General features: G+C 43.2%; 2 protein-coding genes across 2 annotated transcripts; both read right to left on the reverse strand.

The window, feature by feature from the left end:
* Nucleotides 1–13,999: 13,999 nt before the first annotated feature.
* Nucleotides 14,000–14,831, reverse strand: LOC146723324 (uncharacterized). Its single transcript, XM_085482472.1, has 4 exons — nucleotides 14,759–14,831; nucleotides 14,418–14,563; nucleotides 14,137–14,320; nucleotides 14,000–14,016 (listed from the first exon to the last, which is right to left on the reverse strand). The coding sequence occupies exons 1-4, from the start codon at nucleotides 14,829–14,831 to the stop codon at nucleotides 14,000–14,002; spliced, it is 420 nt and encodes a 139-aa protein (XP_085338598.1).
* A 4,554-nt stretch (nucleotides 14,832–19,385) lies between these two features.
* On the reverse strand, nucleotides 19,386–21,470 carry LOC146723325 (uncharacterized). Its single transcript, XM_085482473.1, has 3 exons — nucleotides 21,153–21,470; nucleotides 20,544–21,099; nucleotides 19,386–20,458 (listed from the first exon to the last, which is right to left on the reverse strand). Exons 1-3 carry the CDS (start codon nucleotides 21,468–21,470, stop codon nucleotides 19,386–19,388), a joined length of 1,947 nt encoding a protein of 648 aa, XP_085338599.1.
* Between the last annotated feature and the right edge of the window lie 5,935 nt (nucleotides 21,471–27,405).

Below are 27,405 nucleotides of genomic sequence, written 5' to 3' on the forward strand. Positions count from 1 at the left end.
GATATGGCGGGGCGCGTTCGCTCGCGATTGGCGCACGGAGATTTAGCGCGAATCGTCGCGCCAAATTCGAGCGGCTATTTCAGCGCAGTTAGCTGCGCTTGTCGCAAGGCGAAGAATGCACTCCGAGATGCATTCACACACACACACACACACACACACACACACACACACACACACACTCTCTCTCTCTCTCTCTCTCTCTTTCTACAATCCGCAACATAACAAGACTAAAATCTACGGAGAAACCCCGACAATTCGGAAGTCCACTTCCCAATCCGGCAACATCCTTTTTATGTCTCACCCGAGGCACAACATATTAGTCAATTATAAAATTTGAAAAAAAATATTTCGACATTTTTAGACCTCTCAATTAAAATTTTGAATAAAAAAATTTATATTGACTGGTATCAGAAAGAAACGTTTTCAGACAGAGTTTTATTCTATTTTTCCAATCATCCTCAATGCCAAAAAGTCGGAATAATATACAATTTAACAAACAGGTGTTTGCTTCTATCACACCCACAATTTTATAGCCAAAATCTTGAATTAGTGGTCAATATACTCTCAAGTAACGGTTATTCTTTTGATATGATATTCAGCAGCATTAATCACCGAATTAAGCATTTCATCTCCAATGGAATTATGTTGGACAAATATAAACATAAACCAACACAAATTAATAACTCGGAAAAAAAGAATTATAGTTATTCCCTATATCAATAAGATTTCAGAAATGTTTGTCTCTTTAATAAATAAATCTAATACAATGAAAATATCGATGTTTAAACAAACTCAATAAAATCATAAAAACTCATAAAGATAAGAATCAAGTCTCACATAATTCCAATGTGGTTTACAAGATTAGTTGCAAAGATTGCAATGCAACATACGTGGGTCAGACAAAGAGACAATTACAGACAAGGATAAAAGAACATATGAATAACATCAAATTGGATTCAAAGAGACACTCTGTTATCTCTGAACATAGAATTAGGGAGCAGCATACATTCGATTGGAATAAAGTTAAAATTTTAGATCATGAAATAAATTACCAAAAAGATTGATTTCTGAAATGCTACATATAATAGAACAAGAAAACGGTATAAATTTAAAAAAAGATACAGAGTTACTCAGCGAGTCTTATTTGGATGTTCTTGACAAATTAGCTAACATTGATAATAAATAAACAAAAGGAAAATGTCATGTAGAGAATAATGTCTTTGTAAACAACTTGCGATATAAGTACCAAATGTATAACCGTTCTTCATGATGGCGTGTAAAGTGATATGTAACTGAGCAGTGGCGTGAATATTTATAAAGTCATTGATTTGGCAGATTCAATAGTAAGCAATTTTCATTGTATTATTTAAAAGAAATTTTTCTAATAGTAGTTATTAAAAAATTGTGTCATTTCATATAGAAACGTATAATAATTAAGGGAAACTAAGACAATTCCACGCTTTCAAACGATGGAGTGCCAGAGTTCTTCCACATTTAAAGTCATCATTGGAAATAATCCGCATTAACATCTTGATATGATCCACGATTAATATAATGATGTATTCAGTCTCAAAATCATGCATGCTACACATCATCAAAGTTGCAATCGTTCGCATCAACAAAGTGTTATTTTATATATGATTATAATCAACAGTATAAATTGCAATTGTTAGCATTGTCGAAATGTTTTTTTTCAAATTTTATAATTGACTAATATAACATGACTCCACTGATGAAGACTGCGTACAGTAGAAACATTTGATTTAATTGTATTAATATGTTTTTAATTGTTTTTATATGGTAAATTGGGAAGTAATAAAAATTTATAATATTCATTAACACCTTAATAATTTATGCTCTTGAGTTGGCTTGTACTTACATTAATTTTACAATTTTATTTCAATATATAAGAGCGTTATAATTTTTACTAATTTATTATTTTAAATAAAAATTTTTAATTTAAAATAAAAAATAAAAGTAAAAAAATGTAATGTACAAAAAATACTGTTTTTGTATTATAGCCCTTTGATTATGAAACGTTCTTAAAAAATGATGATCAATAACGAAATGTGTATATACAGGATATATCAGAAGTCGCATCCTATCTTTGAAGAGTGAATTGATGAAGTCAAAATAAGTCGAAAGAATCATGAAATTACATTTAAACCTTCTTTATAAAAAAATTTATAATGAAAATAATGCGCTTTAGACATCTATCTTAAAATTCTAATTGCGATTAGGGAGACATTGAAGATGCTTTAAAACATGTATCAGGGTAAAGAAATTTTTACTCATTTTGATTGATTAATTAAACATTTTGAAGCATTTTACGCAGACCATAACTTCTGTCACAAAAGATGACAAATTACTTGAATACTTTTTGTAATACTACTCTTACTATATATTTGTTAGTTATAATATTTTTATTGTAATTTCAACAATTACAAATTTCTAATTCAAATAAAAATAATCTATAGAAATTTTTCGATTATTTAATTAGAAACTCTTTGAACTGTAAAGAAGACTCAAACGTAATTTTGTTATTCTTTATATTTGACTCATTTTAACTTCATCAATTCATTCTTCAAAGGTGTAACATGACTTGTGATACACCCCTTATGGAAATTTATCACTAATAAGTCCAATTAATCACTTATTTCGAGTACTTAAATTACTGCCTATCAGTATATTAAATGATACTGATATATAGTAATTTAAATAGATACTCAAAATAAGTGATATATTGACGTACAGTAATTTAAGTTCTCGAAATAAATGATTAATTGAACTCGTGATAAATTTCTATAAGAAATTCTGTATGTATATCATGTGCTGCAACAATGAAATAACTAAAAAGTCAAAAAATTTTTTTAAATATAAAAGTAGCTTACTTGATATGAAATGCTCCATATACATTAATTAATATATGCTAAAGACGTATACATATAATGTAACATGTAATAATTGTCATATTAAACAGATTCAACAATTGGGCAACATGGGTTTTTTTGTTAAATAATAACGCTAATGTATTAAATCTGTAATATAATAATTAAACATGTTCGATTACTATATTAAGTTGTTGGTCCACTAGGATTCGATTGTGTCATCATTAATCATAAGACTAGGTGAAAATTATAAAAATGAATTTACTATACTGCGACCGTCTCTCCGCCCTCTCTCGCCAAACGAGAGAGAGAGTGCGAAAGAGACTGCTGCGCAACCTCGTCGTGCCGCTCTCCCGTTCTCTCTCGATAATAACTCGGTATCACTATGTACTCGGTATCGTATCTTTTGGGCGCCAGGTGCGGTCAGGCCGCACCACTCAACAATATCTCGGCAAATAATCAGCGGACACGACGGCTCGGCCTCGGTAGCTCGGTATCAACAGGGGGTAGAGTGTCGTGGTTCTTTCCGTAAGGAGATTCGGAATCGCAGTCTCGGAGAGAGAGAGAGGAAATATCTATATTAATTGTACTCATGAATAAGATAAAAGAAGAATAATATATTTTCAGTTAATGATATATAAATATTAATGAAGTGTGTGTATAATATTGTCATCGAGCCGTAGGGGGATCGCTAGGCTTTATTGTAACTTCTCGTTAACGTTATTCTCCTCCCTTAGTTTCATGCTCGGAATCGGAAAGACCATACACTAATCCAGCGTAACTTATTCTCAAGACAGGTTAATAAATGATTCTATATAATATAACTACGATACAATGTGACTGTCGACTCGTTTCGGTGCCTCTCGGAGAGGCGAAGAAGGCAAGAAATACACAAAACTTAATTACGCGAAAATCGACGCGAGTCCCGTGAGTCTCTCAATAAATTCTTGGTATCAACTGATTTATAGCCTAATGGCTCGGTATCGTTATAATTTTCTAATAACCCACGGGTCTCCGCCGAATCCGCGCTTACCGAACGATCGAGGAGGTGGCTTTACAATATTTCGCCGTCGCAGGTGGCTGCTGTGGGTCGTCGTCCTTCCACGTGTTCGCAGGACACCGGCTTGCCGAACAGTGATTTCCTTTCGGGCCGGCGGGACCTCGGAAGGTACGCTGGTGGGGAGGGGGAAGACAATGCGCGCCACCCCGGCCCGGTTGCCAGATTTCGCGGCAGCGTTGCGCCCCGCGCCGGACCCGGAATCGATCCTCGTATCGATCCCTGTGTGTCGCGGCTGGTCGCGGACTTCCGCCGCCAAATTCAAATTGTAGTCCTCGGTAACGCTCTCCGTAGACCCGATCCTGGCGGCCCCGCTCACACCTCGTACGGCTGGGTGGGTATTCTCGTTAGCCTTGCTTCGCTGGGGGAAACCTTTCCGGGGTGATCAAGCCCGAGGGATCTCCGCTTTCTCCTCGACGTGTGGTGGCGGGGCCCCTTAGGGGTGTCCATCCTCGTGTAGAGATGCCGACGCCTTCCCCTGCCTGCTCCGGGCCGCTCCCGATCGTCCACTCGAGGCTGTAATGATTTCCTTGGCAGTATCTCTCTACCTTATTCACTCGATACTGTGTGTTTTATACTCACCGGGCCGGTCGCTCAGTCTCCGCTCCTCCCCCTCCGAGGTCGTCCCTCCGTTGTTCGCCTGGGTCCTCTTCTACCTAAAACAATGGCCGTTCTCCCGGCCCATCACCTCGATCCCGATACAGAGTACGGGTGAGCTAGCGAAAAGGTCGCTGCTCACCCGCACGAAACACAGAATTAAAGCGCTCTCAGACGCCTCCCGGCCGGGCGCGTCCGCCCTTGTGACGGGCTCAAAAAGACCACGTCACAATACATTAATTAATATATGATAAAAACGTATATGTATATGTCAAATTTTAATTTTTTTCTAGTATTATTAACAAAAATAAAATATAATTTATAAATATAATTTTTGAGAAAATATTTTTGATGATGATTAATTTTTGCAAAGAATTATTTTGGCTATAAACAATTTTTGAGAAGATAATATATTTGATTACGACTTTTTGTAAAGAATTATTATTACTTGTGAAAGATATAACTTAGCACTTTTTTTACATTTGTGATGTCATTTTTAGTGGGATTTCACATATTTTTGCAAAGTTCATTAAAAGTATATTAAAAAATATGTATATGTAAACATATATCTATGCTTACGTGCGCACATGCTTGTGTACTTACATATGTATGTGCATGCGTATAGCTTTTATAATGACTTTCAATATATTTTATACTACACTTTCTTTAGATAAAAATTGAGCGATACCTCAGAAAAAATGTTAGAAAATTGAAGTTTGGTACATACTTTCGTTTTTGCATGAGATTAAAGAAAAAAGTTTATCATTGTACAGTGGTCGCTAAAAAATAAATTTAAACAATTAGTACTCAAATTCTGTTATTTTGCAAATATCTCGTTATATATTCATTTTAAATAAAGATACAAAAGTAGGAAATTAAAGAATGGACAATTTTGCATGAAGTATTATATAACTTTTTTTGTATAAGCTATACTTTTTACTTAAAAAATTTACAAGTTTGTTGTGCGGTGAATTGACAGAGCGTGGTGAAGCGTGCCAACAGACGTTATGTAGATTAAAGTATTGCATGCGCGCACAAAAATGTCATAACTATTGAACAAATTATCAAACAGAAATGAAAAAAGAACCGTTGAAAATCTGGGGATTTCAGCTTTTTAATGTAATTTGTTTTTGTTCGCGAACGCGCTGCGTAAGAAAGGGTCGCGCGGCACAAAGAATGAGTCACTTTTGTATCAAAAGAATTTAATTCTCTAACACACTTAATGACAAATACACTTTACCAAACTTCTTACAAATGTTAATTATTTTACATTGAAATTGTAATCAAAAATCAAAGTGCGGAATAAGCGGCGGTGGTCAACGAATTTTTAGCGGTTTAACAAGTATGCGGTTTGCGTTATGCGGTTCACGGCGGAAAAGCGATAAGGCGGCTAAACCGGGTGTGTGCTCTTCTTTTATAATTTGTAGGATGGAGCCCACCTTCGCGTAAAGCGCCAATAGTTTTGCAGATTTCAAACGTTGCGCGAGGTGACCTGAGCGCATTACGCGTAATTGGCCGCTGTCAAAATTAACGGGACGACGGCTGGCAGAAAGCATGCGCGAGCGGGCGATCGCGATAATTATTGGTGAAACGAGGCGCCCGTGATAAGCCGCGCATGCTCACTAAAAATAATTATTCGGCGGAACGGTTGTGGTACCGTTAATTGTTGATGTTTTGAGAGGTTTTTTTTCCGAAACAGATTGATTTATGTCGCGGTGTTTTCTCCTCGAAAAACATACAAAAACAATTTGCTGAAAATATCGATTGGTCTAGAATCTTCTAAAGTATTCTGTTCGAATATAATATTTTATTATGCTGATAATATTTTCTGATGCGTTTTGAACAGTTTTGTTATTTTATGATAAGTTTTCTAAAAATTCTAAGACTATCTGTTACTAATTTAATGAGAGAAGACAATTATTACATGTAATATTTTGTTTAAACTATCGTAAAATTTTTAAGTATTAATGTAGAATAACAAAGATTGCATTAAAAAGTTGAAATCTCTGGCTTCTAGATGATTCTTCACTCATTTCTGTACAATAATTCGTTCAAAAGTTATGACATTTTTGTGCGCGCGTGTAACGCTTCAATCCACATAACGTCTGTCAGCACGCTCCGTGAGTACATCGCACAGCGTACGTCTTGTAAAATTATTTACATAAAAAGTATTACTTGTACGAAAGACTTATACATAGATAACATTTTTTACGCAAATTTATCCATTCTTCAATTTTGTACTTTTGTATTTCTTTTTGTTTTTTCTGTAAAATCAATATTCAATTAGATATTTTCAAAAGACAAAATTTGAGTCCTAATTGTTTAATTTTTTTTCTTAACGGCCACTATATAATAATGGTAATTTTGCCTCTTTAATTTTATGCAAACACAAAGGTTTGCACCAAAATTCAGGTTTTTAACATTTTGTCCGAGGTCAAATCCTAAAGTGATTGTAATATTATTAAATATTATTAAATATAAGGGAGAAAAACAGAGGTAAAAAAGAGAGAGAGAGAAAGAGAGAGGGAGAGGGAGAGAGAGAGAGGGAGAGGGAAAGAGAGAGAGAGAGAGAGGGAGAGGGAAAGGGAGAGAGAGAGAGAGAAGGGAGTAAGGAAGGGAGGGAGGGGGGAGAGAGAGAGAGAGAAAGAGCAAGTAAAGACGAGGGAGAGAGCAAGAGAGAACGAGAAAAAGCGAGAGAAGACGAGAGAGAGCAAAAGAAGTCGAGAGAACGAGAGAAACCGAGAGAGAACGAGAGAGAGCGAGAGAAAACGAGAGAAGGCAAGAGAAAAAAAGAGAGAGAAAGAGAAGGCGAGAGAGAGAGAGCGTAAGAGAGCGTGAGAGAACGAGAAAAGGCGAAAGACAGCGAGAGAAAGCAAAGAGAGAGCAAGAAAGACCGAAAGAGAGCGAGAGAGGACGAGAGAAGACGAGAGAGAGAGCGTAAGAGATCGAGAGAACGCGAAGAGAGAGAGCGAGAGAAAGCGAGAGAGAGAGCGAGAGAAAGCGTGAGAAGGCAAGAAAGAGCGAGAAAGAGCGGGAGAGAGCGAGAGAGAGCGAGAAAGCGAGAGAGAGCGAGAAAGGGAGAGAAAAAGCGGGAGGGAGCGAGAGAGAGCGAGAAAGAGCAAGAGAGAGCGAGAGAGAAAGAGCGAGAAAGGGCGAGAGAGGGCGACAAAAAGCGAGAGAGAGAGCGGGAGAGAGCGAGAATTTATTTTTTCAGAAATAAATATTTTTATCGGCTCTCAATATAAAGAATATAAGTATGCTGTCTTCTAAGCCGGGCAATAGAGCCAAGGAAACGAAAAATTAATTAAACGGAACTGTATCTCAATTTGAGATCCCAAAGTTCCACATATAAATTAATTTCGAAATTTACATATGGAGAAATAAGCGAGAAAAATATAGGTCCGAAAAGTCGCTGAAGCGGGAATCGAACCCGCGTCTTTCACTTTCCGGGCGACTGCTCTTACCAACTAAGCTATTCAGACCCTTTCGATCCCATATTTTTCATTTGCCTCTTTAGTAGATGTTAGTAAATACCGCCGTGATTAGCCCAAGGCGTGAATAAACTCAGAAATAAATATTTTTATCGGCTCTCAATATAAAGAATATAAGTATGCTGTCTTCTAAGCCGGGCAATAGAGCCAAGGAAATGAAAAATTAATTAAACGGAACTGTATCTCAATTTGAGAGTTTAATTAATTTTTCGTTTCCTTGGCTCTATTGCCCGGCTTAGAAGACAGCATACTTATATAATTTATTTTTTGTTTAGTTGCTTAAAAGGTTAAGCAGCAGTGAAAAATGTCACTATATTGTGATGGGTGCCGCAGATAAGGTAAAGCAGCTGCGGACAAAATCATTTTTTTGGGATGGGTGACCGCGGACAAGTACGACGCCGTACTCGGACAAAAAAGTGGCACATATTCAACCAAAAAATAAATTAAAAAATTTATATCTCCGCAATCAACAGAACTATCAAGTTCGTTAAGGTCTCATTTTACTCAGAAAAATCGCGCTTTCTATTGATATGGTCATCTTTTGAAAAATATGTTCCAGTTCATGAAATATTTCAAATTTTTGTTTTTAAGGTTATGAAAATTGTGTTACGTCCGGTAAAGGATACACAGTAGCGTCCTACGGATAATTTTTACTATTGTTTTGATATTTTCGCTATCTTTTTGATATCTTTTGATATTTTTTTTGTTTTTTTGTAGATTGTATTTTAATTTGACGAATAAAAGATATAACTTAGCGAGACGCTACCGCGTCTCCTGATAATCAGCCCTCTTTTCCAGACTCTGTAAAAATTTAACATTTGTGAACCGCGCCCCTCTGCCAAATACTGAGTAGGGACGTAGTCGGCGGAATCGCGCCTGGTGCCCAATTACTTCCCCCCCGTAGACCACCACCTTGCCGTGGTGGGGGGGCTCACCCTTCGCGAAGGGAATAGCCTTGCGAAGGGTGCCAAGAGTGGTCGGTACCTCCTGTGGAGGTACACCTCATGGCAGTGGGCGGCTGCCAAAAGGGCCTAGGCTCACCGCCCTAGGGGAGTTCACCCCGAAAACAAAACATATTATGGGAAGGAAACCGAGGAAAAAGGACTTACAGGTTCAGGCAGCCTCGGATATGTCAGGACCCGGCGGGGAGGGAGGTATAGTCCCGGCCCCCACCCCGTCGTCATCACACGACGGGCGGACGACAGAGCCTGCAAAGGCTTTGGAGGATTCGTATGGGTCCTCTGACTTTTACGAGTGGAGGACTCATGCGAATCGGAGGAGGAAGAAGAGACCGGTAGCATGCGAATATCGCGCATGCTCTGCCGGTGTGTCGGGGACTGCTCCAGGGTCATCCAGCGGATTATCGTGGAGCAGGATGACATGGATGAGAAGGGTACAGTGGAGGTGCTCTACGAGGATCTGTCCAAGTGGAAAGCCCATTTAACCAGGGCGAGGAAATACATGGTCCTCGTGGAGCAAGAGGTGGAAGAAATCGAGCGGGACAAACTAGCCCTGAGGGATGCATATATGCACCTGAAGGGCAACCTCGCTCGGGTAGAGAGGACGGACATTGGATTGGACCCCTGGCTGCCGACCACCAGCACCAGGGGAACCAACACAAAGGGAGCGGGCCTTGTAAAAGACAAGGCAGAACATCCTCCCCCATGGGCAAAGGAGTTGCAGGAGGAGATGGAGGACCTGCGATGCGCCATGAGGGAGGAGAGGGAGAGGAACTCTCAGTGGAGAGAAAACCTCGCGGAGAGGACGGGGGAAAAACGCCCGCAAGCGAAAGGAGAGAAAAAGAGGAAGGACGCTGCGGACGGAAAAGGAGCAGGAGGGGTGAGGAGCGCGGAGAGGGCAGCTCGGACCCCGGATGCTCCGAGGGAGAGGGGGGTGTCGGGGGGAGGAGAGTGATGAAAGAGGAGAGGCCTTTCCAACCCTCGACACCTTGCCACCGGGCTTGGAGGTGGAGACCGAAGTCCGGAACGAGGCGTGGTCCAGGGTTGTCGGTCGTCGCAGACGAAAGGAGGAGGCGACAACGCCAAGGAAACCTGCGACCGAGGCCGACAGAAAGGACCGGACAGGAGAGAGGAGAGAGCCGAGGTGCTACCGGTGCCTGTGTCCTGGACACATGTGGCGGCGGTGCACCTCGGCAGTGGACAGGAGCTCCCGCTGCTACCGCTGCGGAGCTCCTGGTCACATCGCACGGGCCTGCCGCGCCGGCCCGCGCTGTCCACTTTGTGTGGATCTGCGCCGGCCGGCGGGGCATGTCCTGGGGGGACAGGTGTGCTGCCGGGCACCTCCGACGGGGTCGAGGGGCGGGGGCGTGCTTCTCCTTTCCCGGCCGTCGGCAGCCGCACCCCGAGGTGCGGCTGTTTGCGGCGGTGGGGATCGGGGGAGGGGCGCCCGAATGATCCCGGCGTCGATGTTCGACGCCGGATGAGGGTGTCGGGGGGGGGGGGGTGCGCGAGCGTAGACTCGCGCTCTGCCCCCCGGCAGCCTCTTGAGGGGGGGGGCGGTCGTGCTCCCCGCGCTTAGGCGTGGGGTGGGCGATTGTTCTCCCAGAGGAGGAACCCCCTTGGTTGCGGCCGAATCCTAACTCCCATGGGAGCGGAGGGAGTCGCAACTGGGGGGGCCGAGGGAGGGCCACGTGTCCCTGGCGGGCGGGCATTGCCCTCTCGTCTGGGGCGCCTGGGCCCCTCTCAAGGACGGAGACGTGACGTGTGAGGCCCTCTCACCGGGAGCCATAAGGCACCGGTGGGAGGGCAACACCGTCTACGGAAGGAGGGTTTTTCTCCTTCTGAGAGGAACCCTCTGATGAGGGCTCCCTCAGTAAACCGCCGAACCGGACCACCCTCTTGGGGGTCCGGGGGTTGCGACACTGGGGGGGCGAGGGGCGATGGCTCGAGCGGGAGTTCTCGAGCCATGGCTCCGCCCCTCAAACTCTTTGGGAGGGCGCGGCATGAGGTCGATGTCGCTTCGTGCCGCAACCGCTGTCGACACCGCACAGTCATTGACTGTGCGGTCGGGGAGGTGTCTCGACCGCAAGGTTGAGGCGGCTCCCCGAAGATTAACGGGCGGGGGGTGGTTTTCGAGACGGCATGGGTTACCAGCATCCTCGGCACCCCCTATCCAACGCCCCGAGAAGGACATCCTCTGGGGTTTTAGTGCGGTAGGTCCTGTCCCGGCTCTCCGGCTCGCCGATCCCGACTCTCCGGCCCGCTACGGCGGACCGGCCAGGCGGAGGCGCGGGTCGGCCAGGCGGGGCAGGGAGTCCCACATAACCTCCGCCTCTACCCGGAGGCGGATGGTACCATGAGGTTTCCCCAGAGTAACAAAAAAAAATAGTGCCCAATTACTTGGAATTATTGCTCATTTGGTTTTTTTGGATATCGTTTAGCTAATTTCTATTTTCTTTTCTGAGTACAGCGATAGTTAGCATCTCTATCTGATACCGCCAATCGGGTACCGGTCACCCAATTGCAATTCTGCGTTTTCCCCCTCGGGCTCGGTGTGCTCGAGGATTGCGAATTAACGTCGCAATACGCACATATGTGCATAAGCATATATAAAATTTACAAAAAATAGGTGCTTATTAGCCTTGCTATGCTGCTGCCTTCTGCTACGAAAGGCCAGAAAGCATTTTCAGGCCGCATCTTGCGTATACCGGCACGGTAGAGGAACAAGGAGAACACGTGATTATCGGTCCTTGTTTCTCTACGGTGCATCCGCGTGAGCAATGCAATGGTGTATGTACGTGTACAGACATGCACCATTACATAAAACCCGAGAATTGGTTTTCTCAGCGTTGGCAACACTGAAATCGGAGTTTCGCGTTGTCACCGCGCGAGGTCTTTAACATCAATTCGGAGTCTGGGGGTCTATTTTTGAAACGAGGACCCTAGATATCGCATGCGATATCGCATTCGATAGCAAAAATGTTATTCTCGAATAAATGAGATGTATCGTATGCGAGAAAATATCGAACAGTTCATCTCGAGTGGGTAAACCCCATGCGATATGTAAGTCGCATACGATAAATATAATAATAAAACCGCTGTTTTCAAAAAAAGTGAAGTTATCCAATGTAAGAGAGGTTAATTAAATTTATAATTGCAATGGATTTGGCATATTAAAATGCTGTTCAACTTCATATTGCTGAACAATTAGAAAATATTTTCGATTATAATGAAAGACAGCGTTTTCACATAAGGGATGATCCATTTCACTTATCAGAGCGACAGTTTATAAATATTTTTCGATTGAAAAAAGAAACAGCAAACAGGCTTATTAATATTGTGGAAGACAATTTTATAGAACCATCACGATCTTCAGCTTTGGACGCCACTGTACAAGTACGTACAACAAATGCAGAATAAATTATTTGTAAATTATTTAATATAACTTATTTGTAAAATTTTTCTAGGTTTTAGCTGCATTACGCTTTTATGCATCAGGCAGTTATCAGAATTGCATAGGAAAAAATATTCACATGGCTATTAGTCAACCTTTGATCAGCAGATGTGTTCGAAATGTGACTAATATTCTTAATCGTCCAGAAATATTTAACACTTGGGTATGCTTTCCTAACAACCTTCAAAAGCTGCAGCAACTACGTAACAAGTGAGAATATATTGAGAAAAATTAAATAAGATATAGTACGCAATTACGTTTATATATATATATATATATGTATAATATAATCATACATATTTATTTATGTATATTATTTATGTTATTTGTATATATAGATTTTGGATTAAGCATCGCTTTCCTGGAGTGATTGGTTGTATAGACTGCACTCATGTAGCAATTGTTCCACCTCCTAAAGAAGATGAGAATTATCCTGAACATATATATGTAAATAGAAAAGGATATCATTCAATTAATGTACAATTGGTAAGATTGCGCCTTAACACACAATTCATTTAAGTATATTATTTAAGTATATTATTAAACAAATAATATAAGTACAGCTTTATTTGCAGATATGTGATTCTGATCTTAGGATTATGAATGTTAATGCCCGATATCCAGGAAGCACGCACGATTCGTATATCTGGAATAATAGTAATGTTCTTCCTATAATGCAAGATATTTACAATCGTGGACACAACTTTTTTTTACTAGGTAATATGTAATAAAAATGATTATTAAATATTACGTACTTATGATTCGCGCATGATGCGCATGAATAAGTGACAGACAATCTATAGTTTATGTTACGCATATTACACATTTTCTGTCACTTTATGTGCATCATGTGTGAATCGAAAAATACCTATTGTTTTTAATTACAATGTATAACATTATATTGCTTTACAGGTGATTCCGGTTATGCGCTTAGACCTTGGATGATGACTCTAATAATGGACAATAATCTTAATATTGCAACAAGAAGATACAATGATCGGCAAAAGAGCACTAGATCGCTTATTGAACGTTGCAATGGTGTTTTAAAGATGAGATTTCGTTGCTTGTTGAAACATAGAGTCTTGCATTACCGACCAGATGTGTGCTCAAAAATTATCAATGCTTGTACCATATTACATAATATGTGCATTCATGATAAAGTGCCTTTACCTGATGAAGCATTTAAAGATGAAGTATTGGATTTTGGTATGCTAAATGTTATGGATGGTGTAAACGAACCCGGAATAAATTTAAATAGAAATATTGAACTAATAACTGGAAGAAGAATTCGCAATAATCTAATACGACATTACTTCTCTTGACAATATTTTATACTTTTTGTACACATGCATGTACACATATTTGTATTTCTAATTGTAATAACGTGGCAGTAAATAACAATATTTGGATTATAAACATTTGTTTTATTTCTTTGGACAATGTTCTTTATAATAGAAATACAGAAAATGAACATAAACTGAATCTCTTATCTTTCAGTTTTTTAACATAAAATAAATATTAATTTTTTTAACATACGTAAAAATTGTTATACGTTAATAGCTTATAGAAACTATAAAAAGAAATACACAAAATGAACATAAACTGAATCTCTTATCTTTCAGTTTTTTAACATAAAATAAATATTAATTTTTTTAACATACGTAAAAATTGTTATACGTTAATAGCTTACCATTAGCACATTGGATTCTTGCACTCTTATGTCCTTCCACGACTGTTGTACCCATAAGTGCCAGAACATTTTGATCTGTTTCAGATAAGACTTGACTTGATGCAGGCCCTCCACCAGTTGCTTTTGCATGATTCTTGATCAAAGCATTTTTGGCTTTAGTGGAACTTCGCATGTCTTGCCAAGTCTATGATACAGGCAGAAAGTAGACCATCAGATTATTTAAAGTATATAATTTTCTTTCTGTAAAAAGAAGTTTTGCTATCTGTCAATATAATACATACCTTTCGCCATTGTTTCCATTCTTTTTGTGCACCAGGTATTTCATGTAGTTCTGCTGTTACTTTTTCCCACAATTTTTTAGCATGTTTATAAGTAAACGTTGTAGAAAACTTTCCACTCTGTAGCTCTGGATGTTTACGCATAAATTCTGCAATTAAAATATATATTATAGAGCACTGTATTGAAAGATTAATAAATAATAGTTACTATCAATCTATTAAGCGGCTTTTACCCATTACATATCTTTAAATACAAATTACAAATTTTCAATGTGAACAAGTTCAATATGAGAGAGTTTAAAACAAATTTTATTAGACTGTAACAAATTGAAGGCAATACTTACCAACCAGCAAACTTTTCTGTTCTTCATTAACATATGTACATCGTTTCTTCACTTCATTTGATGCTAATGCCATTTTAATTCGATTTTCACTATTATTATATATTTGTTAACTGTAACAAAATTTGCACTTTACCAATTTTAACTAAGATCACAGAATTTTTGTTAACACAGTTCAACTGCGTTGTACAAATTTAGGTTAGACTGACAATGAATTTCAAAATTCACTACAATATATGCGACATAAACTATAGATTTCCAGTACGTAGCATTTCGGAACACACAACCTTTCTCGCATGCGACATTTATCGCAGACCTCATATCGCATGATAGTTGAGAATACGATTCTGAAGTCGCATGCGATACGGACCGTGCGATATTTTTCGCATGCGACAATTATCGCATGCATTCAAGAATAGGGCCCCTGGCCGGACGACCTGTCGACCCTTAACCCTTATGAGAAATAATTATGAGGCGCACAGCGCCTGCCGCACTGCCCGGCTGATGTTTGCCGGGCGCGGCCTTCCGACGATCTGTCGGATGATGGGGGGCCATCGTTACAAATTTCTAAAACAGCGATCAATAAATTTGTGAATGCGTGGGTGGATGAAAACTTAAGAAAAAACCACATCATAACACTCCCTGAAAAATTTGCAAAATTTTGGTACCAATTTCGAAAAAATCAGTCCATAAATATGCGATTGCGTGGGTGGGTGCATAGGTGATGCATGGGTGGATGCGAGAGTAGGGGTGTAAAAATTAGAAAACCATATCATCACCATCCTTGAAAATTTTCAAAATTTTACTATCAATTTTGAAAACATCGGTCAATTTTGTGAATGCGTGGGTAGATGGAAATTTAAAAAAACCATATCGTCACACTCCCCAAAAAATTTGCAACATTTTAGTACTAATTTCAAGAAAATCGGTCCATAAGTATGCAATTGCATGGGTGAATACGAGGGTGGAGGTGTAAATTTAAAAAAACCACATAACATCCATCCTCGAAAAATTTGCAACATTTTGGTACCTGTTTCACAAAAATCATAAATGTGAAAGTAGCGGTCAGACATACAGACAGACGGTGCTTTTATATATATATATATATATTTTTGTAAAACAGGTACCAAAATGTTGCAAATTTTTCGAGGATGGATGTTATGTGGTTTTTTTAAATTTACACCTTCACCCTCGTATTCACCTATGCAATTGCATACTTATGGACCGATTTTTTTGAAATTGGTACTAGTAGTAGTAGTAGTAGATAGGTAGTAAGTGGTCACCCCCCCGTCGACCGCCATCTTGCCGTAGTGGGGGGGCTCACCCTTCGCAAGGGAATAGCCTTGCGAAGGGTGCTAAGAGTGGTCGGTACCTCCTGTGGAGGTACATACGACCTGGTGGGGCCATAGGGTTTCGACCCGCCACCCCTGAATGGTCACCAGGTTAAAAAAGACCAAAATATATATGGATGACACGCAATAGGGGAAAGAAGCGTACCGGCCCAGGGGTTTCGGATGCCCCAGGGCCCGGCAGTGGTGGAGGTATCCCGGCCTCCGCCCCGTCGTTATCAAGCGACGGGTGTGGAGTGAGAGGAGAGACGGGACCTGCGACTCCGATGGAGAAGGAGCCGCAGGCCCCAGCGAGCGAGCTGCGGACGCTGCTGCCGGGACTAGCTTGGTTGGGTGTTGCCCCGGCATGGGAGATGGCTAATGCCAAAACACCCTCTGCGGGGCACTACCATCGATCTCTGTAGCAGCTCGGCGGCATAATGAAGGACACGAAGTCCTTCATGGAGGGCTACAACCGTAGCTTGGAGAAGGGGAGGCCGCAGGACGCGGACGTCCACGCGCAGGCCTACATGGAGGCCATGCGGAGCCGAGCGGAGGAACTCACGCGGGCAGTGGTGAGCCTCGCGGAGTTGGAGCAGCTCCGGCTCAAGGGGGAGGCCGAAACTAAGGAGGTAAGGCCCCCTGGCCCCGAAAAGAAGTTTCGGGACCAGGGGGCCTTACCTCCTTAGTTTCGGCCTCCCCCTTGAGCCGGAGCTGCTCCAACTCCGCGAGGCTCACCACTGCCCGCGTGAGTTCCTCCTCTCGGCTCCGCATGGCCTCCATGTAGGCCTGCGCGTGGACGTCCGCGTCCTGCGGCCTCCCCTCCTCCAAGCTACGGTTGTAGCCCTCCATGAAGGACTTCGTGTCCTTCATTATGCCGCCGAGCTGCTGCAGGGATCGATGGTAGTGCCCCGCAAAGGGAGTTTTGGCATTAGCCATCTCCAATGCCGGGGCAACACCCAACCAAGCTAGTCCCGGCAGCAGCGTCCGCAGCTCGCTCGCTGGGGCCTGCGGCTCCGTCTCCATCGGAGTCGCAGGTCCCGTCTCTCCTCTCACTCCACACCCGTCGCTTGATAACGACGAAAAGGAGTTTCGGGACCAGGGGACACAGATGGCAGCCGAGGCGGCGGACGCTGCGGCTCCAATGCCGGGGGGACTGGAGGCCAGACTGGAGGAATTGTCCTCGAGACTGGTGGCCAGTTCGAACCGGCTGGAGTCGGTGGAGAGACGCCTCGGCAGGGTCAAGGGAAGAGAAAGAGTCCGGAAGACTTTTCAAAGTGCGGGGGAGGGGAAAACCACCAGCACGGAGTGGGTGCAGGTGGTAAAGAGGGAAAAGAGGAGGAGGAGAAGGGGAACCACCTGTGGTGGAGAAAGCGACACCAGTGGTAAGGAGAGAGGCATTGGCGGCGGAGAGGCGACCGTAGCCAATGCCATGGGGGCGGCGAGGTGCTATAGGTGTCTCTATATGGGACGCACATGGCGCTATTGCACCTCGCCGGTGGACAGGGGTAGCCGCTGTTATAACTGCGGCTCCCCTGACCACAAGGCGGCAGGGTGCCTGGCTGGCCCGAGGTGTCCACTTTGCGTGGACTTCCTCCGGCCGGCCAGGTGCCGACATAGGCTTGGGGAGCGAGGGTGCCTCATGACACCCCCTGCGGGGCCTAAAGGTGGGGGTCTTTCTCCCTCTTCCCCGTCGTCGGTGGTCGTGGCTAAGGCTGCGGCTACGGGCGGCGGCGGGGATCGGGAGAGGGGAACCCGTAAAACCCCGGCGTTAGTCAGACGCCGGGTGAGGGTGTCAGGGGGGGGACATGGGGACGCTTAGGCGTCCCTCCCCTCCCCCTACAACCTCCGAGAGGGAGGGGCCTCCCTGGCTGCGGGCGAACTCTGACCCCTAGGGGAAGGAGGGAGGTCGCAGTCGGGGGGACCTAGGGAGGGGGGGCCATGTATCCCCTGCGGGCGGACTTGTCCTTCCGTATAGGCGCCTGGCCCCCTCTCACAGACGGGACGTGACGCGCGGGGCCCTCTCACCGGGAGCCATAGGGCACCGGTGGGAGGGCAACACCGTCCACGGAAGGGGATCTCTCTCCTTCTGAGAGGGACCCCCTGATGAGGGCTCCCTCAGTGACCGCCGAACCGGACCACCCTCTTGGGGGTCTGGGGGTTGCGACACTGGGGGGGCGAGGGGTGATGGCTCGAGCGGGAGTTCTCGAGCCATGGCTCCGCCCCTCAAACTCTTTGAGAGGGCGCAGCGTGGGGTCGATGTCGCCCTGCGCCGCAACCGCGAAGAACCCGTACAATGACGGGGGGAGGGTGTCGCCTTCCGCGGCACCCTCCCAAGGAGGGATAAGGCGGGGGGGCGGCTAGACAGCATGGGATTCCAGCATCCTGGCCGTCTCCTGTATAACGCCCGCGAAGGACATCCTCTGGGGTTTTAGTGCGGTAGGTCCTGTCTCGGCTCTCCGGCTCGCCGATCCCGACTCTCCGGCCAGCTACGGCGGACCGGCCAGGCGGGGCAGAGAGTCCCACATAACCCCCGCCTCTACCCGGAGGCGGATGGTACCATGAAGTTTCCCCAGAGTTACAAAAAAAAAAAAGGTAGTGAGTGGTTCCATGACTTGGCCCCCGACGGCACCTAGATCTAGCGAGATCCATTGTGTCTCCTCACTCTTGTCTTTAAACTGAGTGATGTGTACTGAGCTCAGAGTTCTCCACCAGGCTTATGAGTTCCACCACCCTTGTTTTGTCTAATTCTTGGGATTTAAGAAAACTTTGTCCCCAGATCCTGAATCTCTTTCTAGCCAGAGCCGGACATTGGCACAGAATATGTATGCTGTCCTCTTTTTCCTCCCCGCATAGTCGACACTCCTTCCTGTCTGCAAGTCTGATATTGAATAGGTGGGCTTTGAGTATTGGTAAATGTCCTGTCAGCAGTCCTATCCCCATCCTCAATTTCTGCCTATTTAGTGTGAGTAATTCCTTGGTTCTGTTACCATTTATGTCTTTCATCAGGAATTTAGCCTGTCGGCAGGATTTCAGATTATCTTACCTGGCCTTATGTTGTTTGTCTATACTGTCCCTGATGAAGTTCTTGCCCATCGTAAAGGGCACTCCCACCTCTCGACTATATGGTGCTTTGCTAGCCCCTTCTCTAGCCAGTGAGTCTGCTATTTCGTTTCCCGGTATGCCCTGATGCCCGGGCACCCAGTAGTAGTAGTAGTAAATAGTAAGCGAGTGGTTCCATGACTTGGCCCCCGACGGCACCTAGATCTGGCGAGATCCATTGTGTCTCCTCACTCTTGTCTTTAAACTGGGTGATGTGTACTCAGCCCAGAGTTCTCCACTAGGCTTATAAGTTCCACCACCCTTGTTTTGTCTAATTCTTGGGATTTAAGAAAACTTTGTCTCCAGATCCTGAATCTCTTTCTAGCCAGAGCCGGACATTGGCACAGAATATGTATGCTGTCCTCTTTTTCCTCTTCGCATAGTCGACACTCCTTCCTGTCTGCGAGTCTGATATTGAATAGGTGGACCCTGAATATTGGTGAATGTCCTGTCAGCAGTCCTATCCCCATCCTCAATTTCTGCCTATTCAGTGTTAGTAGTTCTTTGGTTCTGTTACCATTTATGTCTTTCATCAGGAATTTAGCCTGTCGGCAGGATTTCAGATTATCCCACCTGGCCTTATGTAGTTTGTCTATACTGTCCTTGATGAAGTTCTTGCCCATCGTAAAGGGCACTCCCATCTCCCGACTATCTGGTGCTTTGCTAGCCCCTTCTCTAGCCAGTGAGTCTGCTATTTCGTTTCCCGGTATGCCCTGATGCCCGGGTACCCAGACTAACGTTACTTTGTTTTTCCTGCACAGCTCCTCCAGCGCCAGCATGCAGTCCCATACCAAGTATGACTCGGTGGTCGCACCCGCCAACGCCAGAAGGGCTGCCCTACTGTCCGTGCAGATAAATATTTTCCTGCAATTTGTTCCCTTGGTTAGGTTCAGTTCGGCACATCTGAGGATGGCGAGCATCTCTGCCATAAAGACCGTGCAGTCGCCTCCCATTGGAATACTCTCCCTATGGTTTTCCCCAGGTCCGTATACTCCTGCTCCAAAGCAATTGTTTAAGCCTGACCCGTCCGTGAACCACATGTCCACCTTTGTGTCCATGATCCCGCCCGGTTTCAGCCACTCGTTTCTATCAGGTATCCATAATTTAAAATGTTTTACTAGTTGATACTTTCTTGTGGTTCTGTCTTGTTTTCCCTCAATAGGGTACTTTTGGAGAAGACCTAGCCTGGTGTGTCCCAGTCCTGTGTTTCTCCATTCACCCTGACATTTCAGGCGGTATGCCGTGGTATTGGCTGATTTTATCACGGCCAAGCCTATTGGCGTAACACTGAGTGCTATTTCAAGCGCCTCTGTGGGTGTGGTTCTCATGGCCCCTACTGCAGTCCTTAAGGTAGTTACCTTGCAGGCTTCTAAGTAGTTTCTCCACCTCCCTTTTATTTATTCTCGTCCACCAGACGACTGACGCGTATAGCAGCCGCGGCAGCAGGACCGCCCTGTACAGCCATAATGCTGCACCAGCGCTGATGCCCCACGACTTGCTCATTGCCCTTCTGTACATCCACATGGATGCATAGAACTTTTTCCTTTGTTCTATGAGATGTTTTCCCCAGCTGAGCTTAGGATCTAGAATCAGTCCCAAGTATTTCACCAAGTCTGTAAACGGTATTTCCTTTCCCCAGAGTTTTAACGTCTCTATGGGTTCAGGTTTATATTTTCTGGTGAAGACCATAATATTTGTCTTGCTTGGATTAACCGTTAGACCTCTGTTCTCACACCAGTTTTGCACAATCCTTAAGGTATTCTTTGCTTGGTCCCTTAGTGTGTTGAGAAATGGTCCTCTAACCACAATGGCCACATCATCAGCATAGCCAAAGGTCGAGAAACCTTTCCTCTGTAGTTCCTTTAGCAGGTCGTCTATCACTAGACACCACAACAGAGGAGATAAAACTCCCCCCTGTGGGCAGCCTCTCGTTGGTTTTCCTTTGATGGAGATATCTTGGCACTCACCGTCAAGCATCTGTCCACTAGCATGTCTTCTATCCAGTCCACCAGTGGTTCTTGTACTCCATGTCTGATCAGTGCTTCCCCTACCACCTCGTGTGAAGTGCTATCAAAAGCGCCTTCGATGTCCAGGAAGATTCCAATCGCATAGCCCTTTGCCTCCAGCTGACTCTCAACTTTGCCTATCAGGTGATGTAGGGCTGTTTCGGTAGACCTGCCCTCCCTGTAAGCGTACTGAGAGTCGGCTAGAGGTTGTTGTATTAGAGAGTTGGACTTGAGAAATCTGTCCACCAGTCTCTCTAAGGTCTTCAATACAAAGGACATAAGGCTTAATTGGTCTATAGTCCTTTGCCTCTGACGTGACCGTTCTTGCCAGGTTTAGGTATAAAAACCACCTTGGTTTCTCTCCACTTTTGGGAGACATGTCTGAGGACAATACTTGCCCTGTAGATTTTTGTCATTGGGCCTAACAAGCTGCTCAGCCCTTTCTGCAGCAGGATCGGGTATATTCCATCAGGCTCCTGGAGCCTTTAAAGGCTCGAAGGAACCGATCGCCCATTCCACTGCTTGCGGATAGGCCACTTTAGCTGCCAGTCCCCATGCCCTTGATTTGTGCACGATCATGGATCTCTGTCTGTTGTTGTTGTCTGCTGAGTCCTCCCTAAAGCCTGGAAAATGGATTTCCATGAGGTGCCGTAGGGTCTCCTTCGCAGTTTCTGTGTACCCTCCATTGGGAAGCTTAAGGCAGCCCCATTGTGTTTGGTTTTCCTTGCGGAGTATTCTACTCAGTCTAGATGCTTCAGGAGCACTCTCTATACTTGAGCAAAACAGATCCTCAACAGGTCCAATATTCCGCCAGAGCATATGGTTATATCTATCACTTCCTGTCTTCTAGAGTCCAGGAAGGTAGGTTCTGTTCCTCTATTCAGGATGTGTAGCTCCATACCTACCACAAAGTTGAATAGGCTCTCACCCCTGGGATTTATGTCGGTGCTCCCCCACACCAGGTGGTGCGAGTTGGCATCGCATCCCAGGAGTATTTCTAGCCCTTTCTGCCTTGCATAAGTCGTGAGTTTAATCACGTTTTCATGTGGGGGAAGGTTTTCCAAATCGTAGGGCATGTACACTGACCCTATAATTAGATCCCTGACTATTCCACCGGTCGTCTTTATTTTCAGTCTGATGGCAACAAAGTCACCATCGCTAAATTGTGGCAGTAGACAGGCGTCTATTCCTTTCGCTATAATGCACGCTCTCGGTCGGTCCATGTTTCCGGCCCAGAATAGTTTTCCACAGCTGCCAAGTCCTTTTATATGTCCCTTGATGATCCATGGTTCCTGTATTAAAAATATGTATTTACTTGTGTGCATCACTGCTGCGCACCTGGCTAGTACAGCCGAGGCGCATTTGCTGTGATGCAAGTTAATCTGCGCAAAGTGAATCCGGTCCGCCATATTTATGCTGACGGGTCCGGTGATTTCTCCTTTGCGCCTTCCTTACTGCTTTCTCCAGCAGGCAACCTGATCGTTGCCTGCCCAAGTCCACAGTAGGGTTTAAAATTGAGAGCTCTTAACGCCCTCAAGGCCCCATCCCCAACAAGGGCAGCGAAGTGGGTGCTCGTGGCGTCCTCTGCTTTCGCTATCCCTTTGCGATCACCCAGTCCGGTGACTGGATGCCTACGTTCTGCCTGTCAAGTAGCTCCAACGCTTCCTTGACAGGTATTGTGGGATCCTCTACGTGCACTACGATTCGGTGTCTCTTAGGGAGCTCATCGACCCGCAGTGCACGCAGTTCGATCCCATTGATCTTAATTTCTGAGGTTAGGCTTCTAAGCCACTCCTCAGTTTCCCTATTTGTGCAGTTGAAGACAACTGCTCCATCCCTATCCGAGGTGCCTCTGAAAGTAGGCGCTTTGGTACCCCTTGCTAAGCAAAGGATACGTCTCCTGACCGTTTCTTTCAGAAGCGATGCCTCGTCTTTTTCCAGTCTTTTGTCAGGGTACGCCAAGGGAACCAGGGCAACCCTTACAAGACCGGAGGTCAATTGGACAAAAGTCCTTTGGTCAGTTACGACTTTCGGCCTTTTGCCCAACTGAGTGTTACTGGCAGGGCTGGGTGTGCTATGCTCCGATCTGAGTCGCTTTACCGCCCCAGAAGAAGCTCGCTCCCCCGTCCTTGGAGTAACTGTCGAAACAGATGTCAGTTCCGAGGTGGGCCTTTGCAGCTTCCCCCTTCGCCTCCATCTGCTTCTGTTTTTTATAGCGTCGCCTTGCCGCTCCGCTATAACGAACCCTAGCATTTGGTGGCTGGGCCTTATTTGGCTCCGCCCCCGAATTGCTCGGGCTTTCTCCTCCAGGTCGTTCGTCACCTAAGGTGGCCACGCCCTGTAGGACTTCCGAAAAGTTATCATTTTGGCTTGTACTCATATTTGTTCCCACGAGTACCGCGGCCGCGCGGTTTTCACCTGGGCAGAGCCGCGAATGCCCAGGGCTTGGCTCGATACTCTCGAAGGTCGCCCGGTATCCGAGAGGCACCGTTAGCGACGTAACTCCCCTTACGCCATGCAGCCCTCAGCACGGTTGCACACACTTTAGCTTGGGGAGGTTCCGCTTTGTCCGGCGCACACGGTTGCCATCTCCTGAGCGAGCGGCCCCCGCGCGCCCCCTCAAGCCCCTCCACCCGCCCCAGCAGCCGGACGAGCCAGGGGGGCCCAGGCTAGTCGGTCACACCCCTGAACGGGTGATATCCTTCCGCCCCGGACCCCCCCCACCCCATCAGCCGCGGGACTTCGTCAAGGTGGGAACCCATCGGGGGGCCGGGCACCCAGACTAACGTTACTTTATTTGTTCCACACAGCTCCTCCAGCGCCAGCATGCAGTCCCATACCAAGCATGACTCGGTGGTCGCACCCGCCAACGCCAGAAGGGCCGCCCTACTGTCTGAGCAGATATATATTTTCCTTGCAATTTGTTCCCTTGGTTAGGTTCAGTTTGGCACATCTGAGGATGGCGAGCATCTCTGCCATAAAGACCGTGCAGTCGCCTCCCATTGGAATACTCTCCCTATGGTTTTCCCCAGGTCCATATACTCCTGCTCCAAAGCAATTGTTTATGCCTGATCCGTCCGTGAACCACATGTCCACCTTTGTGTCCATGATCCCGCCCGGTTTCAGCCACTCGTTTCTATCAGGTATCCATAATTTAAAATGTTTTACCAGTTGATACTTTCTTGTAGTTCTGTCTTGTATTCCCTCAATATGGTACTTTTAGAGAAGACCTAGCCTGGTGTGTCCCAGTCCTGTGTTTCTCCATTCACCCTGACATTTCAGGCGGTATGCCGTGGTATTGGCTGATTTTATCACGGCCAAGCCTATTGGCGTAACACTGAGTGCTATTTCAAGCGCCTCGAAATTGGTACTAAAATGTTGCAAATTTTTCGGGGCATTACAGGCAATATTTAATAATACAGGCATAATTACAGGCAATAATTTAATAACTGATAGAAAACCAGCAGAAAAACTATGATTTTATTGTTTTTCACTGCTGGTTTTCTATCAGTTATTAAATTATTGCCTGTCTCCTGTTTTAATTCTTTTGGCAAAATTCTGACATCTGCACCTTCTAATAGGTATTTTGGGGCAAATTTAATGGCCGTATGTTCAGTTTCATTGTATTTTTTTATACAATTTTGTGCTATAATCGTCCATGCTGCTTTCTTTTCTTTCTTTTCATTTATCTTGCATCTTATTTTGTTGATTAATATCTGATTTAGTCTTTTATTCAGACCATTAAAGAATGGTGTATTTACCGCTGTAAAAACTATTGGTAGGTTTTTCTCGTTTAAATACTTCTTAAATTCCATAGAGTTTATACCTGGGTATTAGTCTGTCAGAATCATACCAATTCTATTGCTGTCAGATACATTTTTAACAAGTTTGATAAAGTCGTTTGACTTTTATGTCTTAGACGTTAAAATATATGCGTATTTTGTAAAATGATCGACTAGAAGATGTAAGTATTTTTTTTTGTTGATCAGGATCCTCTAAATCCTTCTATTGTATCTATGGAAATTATTTCAAAAAGTTTTGTGGCCGGTTCTAACTGAGGCATCAAACCAAATTTATTTTGTCATCTAGATTTATTTTTTATGCAAATTTTGCAGCTTCTGCAAAATTTTTTTTATATTTTTTGTTAAGTTCCTCGCTGTGTATATCGGGTTTATTTTATTCTGTAATTGTGTTATGCCTATATAACAGCAGCGTTTGTGAACGTTTTTGATAAGTTTTAGGCTGAAATCTTTGACAGTACAATTTTTTCTTTTTTTTTACTTTTTTGTAGTACACATTGTGTTTTCGTATTAATTTATTCTTCTTATTTTGTAATTCTTCATTTTTCTCCTGATCACTTATGATATTTTCCAGGTTCATTAGGTTTACAACTTTTTATTTTTCTTCTTCATTTTCATGTGGTTCTAATACAGGGTTCCTGCTAAGACAATCAGCTTCTAAATTGTACTTTCTTGGAGAATATTTGATTTCGAAATCGTATTGTAATAGGTAGTATGTCATATCTTTTAACTCTTCATCAGTTCTTACTTTGATGTTCATTATTTCCAGCGGTTATGATAAAAAAAGATAGTGAATTTTCTATCTATCAGCCAGTATTACCAATATTTTACCGCTTCTTTAATTACTAAGCATTCTAAATATATGACTTTTTTCTTTTTTTGCACTCATTTAATTTTTTGAGAAATACGCTACTGGTTTTTTTTTGTCTTGTTGTGGCTGTTTTATTACTGCTCCCACTTCTTGCAAACTTGCATCTGTGTAAATATGTATAGGTAGATCCAGGTCAAAAATTGTCAAAATAGGTTGAGAATATAATAATTTTTTTTATCTTTTCAAATGACTCCTGACTTTTTTCCCAAATAAATTCTTGTCCTTTCCTTAATAAGTTGTGCAGTGGGTTCAACGTAATCGCTATATTTGGTACATATTTATTATAAAAGTTTATTTTCCCTAGAAATTGTTTCACATTTTTTGTGTTTTCGGGATAGGGAAGTTTTTTTTATTGCAAATAGGTTATCTTTTATTGGTCGAATTGCATTATTCTGTATTATATGGTATGGTGGTTTTATTGAATAGGATGCAAAAAAGCATTTTTAAAATTTTAATCTGAAGCCCTCTTTTTTTATTGTTTGAAAAAGTTGTGTCAAATGCGTAATATGTTCGGAAAATGTTTTTGAAAATATTAATATATCATTTATGTAATGTACTGCGAAGTCTGTGAGTTTGTGTTTTCTAATTATATTACTTAATATTTGTTAGAAGATTGCTGGCGAGATGTTTAGAACAAACGGTAAACAAGTCTATTGGAAATGACCTCCTTGTGTAACGAATGCTGTCTTCTGTCTATCCGAAATATGTAAAAGTATTGACCGGAATGCTGAGATATCCAAAGTTGAGAAAAATTTCCAATTCCTTGATTTTACCATTAGATCTTCAATTAGTGAGAAAGGTTGTGATTGAGGAACAACAATTTTATTTAGGTCCCGAAAATCTATACACAATCTCGATCTTTGTTCTTATCTTTTTTGTATGCTAATGTTACCGGGGCCGCAAATGGGCTGTACGACTCTTCTATTAGATTTTTTTTAACAATTTTGAGACTTGTTCTTTAATTTCTTTTTTGTTTTCATTTGTGCATTGGTACGGCCTTTTACTGCAATATTTATCTATTAATAAATCAATGTGTGCTTCATAGTCTGTCACGGTGCCAATATCATACTTATCTTTTGCAAAAACTGATTTATGATCGAGTATTAATTCGTCTATTTTAGACTTTTGTTCATAATGTAAATGGTTTATCCTTAGATCAAAATTCTTTTCTTCAACATGTTCATTAAAGTTTATTAAATGTTTTTTTTTCAGATTTGTTATTCCTTCTAATTGTGCTATCTGAACAGTCAGAAATATTTATTTCATTCTTTTCTTTATTATATTCTTATGTTACAAAAATTTTTTGTGTGATTTTTAGGTTTTCATCTTGAGTTAAACCAAATTCTTTTAGGCAGTCTAGTCCAATTAAAAAATCATAATCAAAATTTTCTATATCTATCACAAAAACATTATTTTTTTTATATTAAAAATTTTAGTTCTTACTAAATTAATACAAATTGTCGCTTGTATATTGAAAACAAAGTGATAAATCTAAGGCCAACTTATCGAGCTGAATATTCGAGATGTTCAGTCAACTACCATT

Source organism: Nylanderia fulva, unplaced genomic scaffold (genome assembly GCF_048542155.1).
Source record: "Nylanderia fulva isolate GAGA-0341 unplaced genomic scaffold, ASM4854215v1 Scaffold208, whole genome shotgun sequence".
In the NCBI taxonomy this organism is placed as follows: Eukaryota; Metazoa; Arthropoda; class Insecta; order Hymenoptera; family Formicidae; genus Nylanderia; species Nylanderia fulva.

Coding starts and splice junctions, on each gene's coding strand:
- LOC146723324 (XM_085482472.1), bottom strand. CDS start 14,831: ATGGCATTAGCATCAAATGAAGTGAAGAAACGATGTACATATGTTAAT. Junction 14,564..14,758: donor ACAGAAAAGTTTGCTGGTTG/GTAAGTATTGCC, acceptor TTTTAATTGCAG/AATTTATGCGTAAACATCCA. Junction 14,321..14,417: donor AATGGAAACAATGGCGAAAG/GTATGTATTATA, acceptor CCTGTATCATAG/ACTTGGCAAGACATGCGAAG.
- LOC146723325 (XM_085482473.1), bottom strand. CDS start 21,470: ATGTCCTTTGTATTGAAGACCTTAGAGAGACTGGTGGACAGATTTCTC. Junction 21,100..21,152: donor TAGTGGACAGATGCTTGACG/GTGAGTGCCAAG, acceptor GGCTGCCCACAG/GGGGGAGTTTTATCTCCTCT. Junction 20,459..20,543: donor ACTACTTAGAAGCCTGCAAG/GTAACTACCTTA, acceptor TTACGCCAATAG/GCTTGGCCGTGATAAAATCA.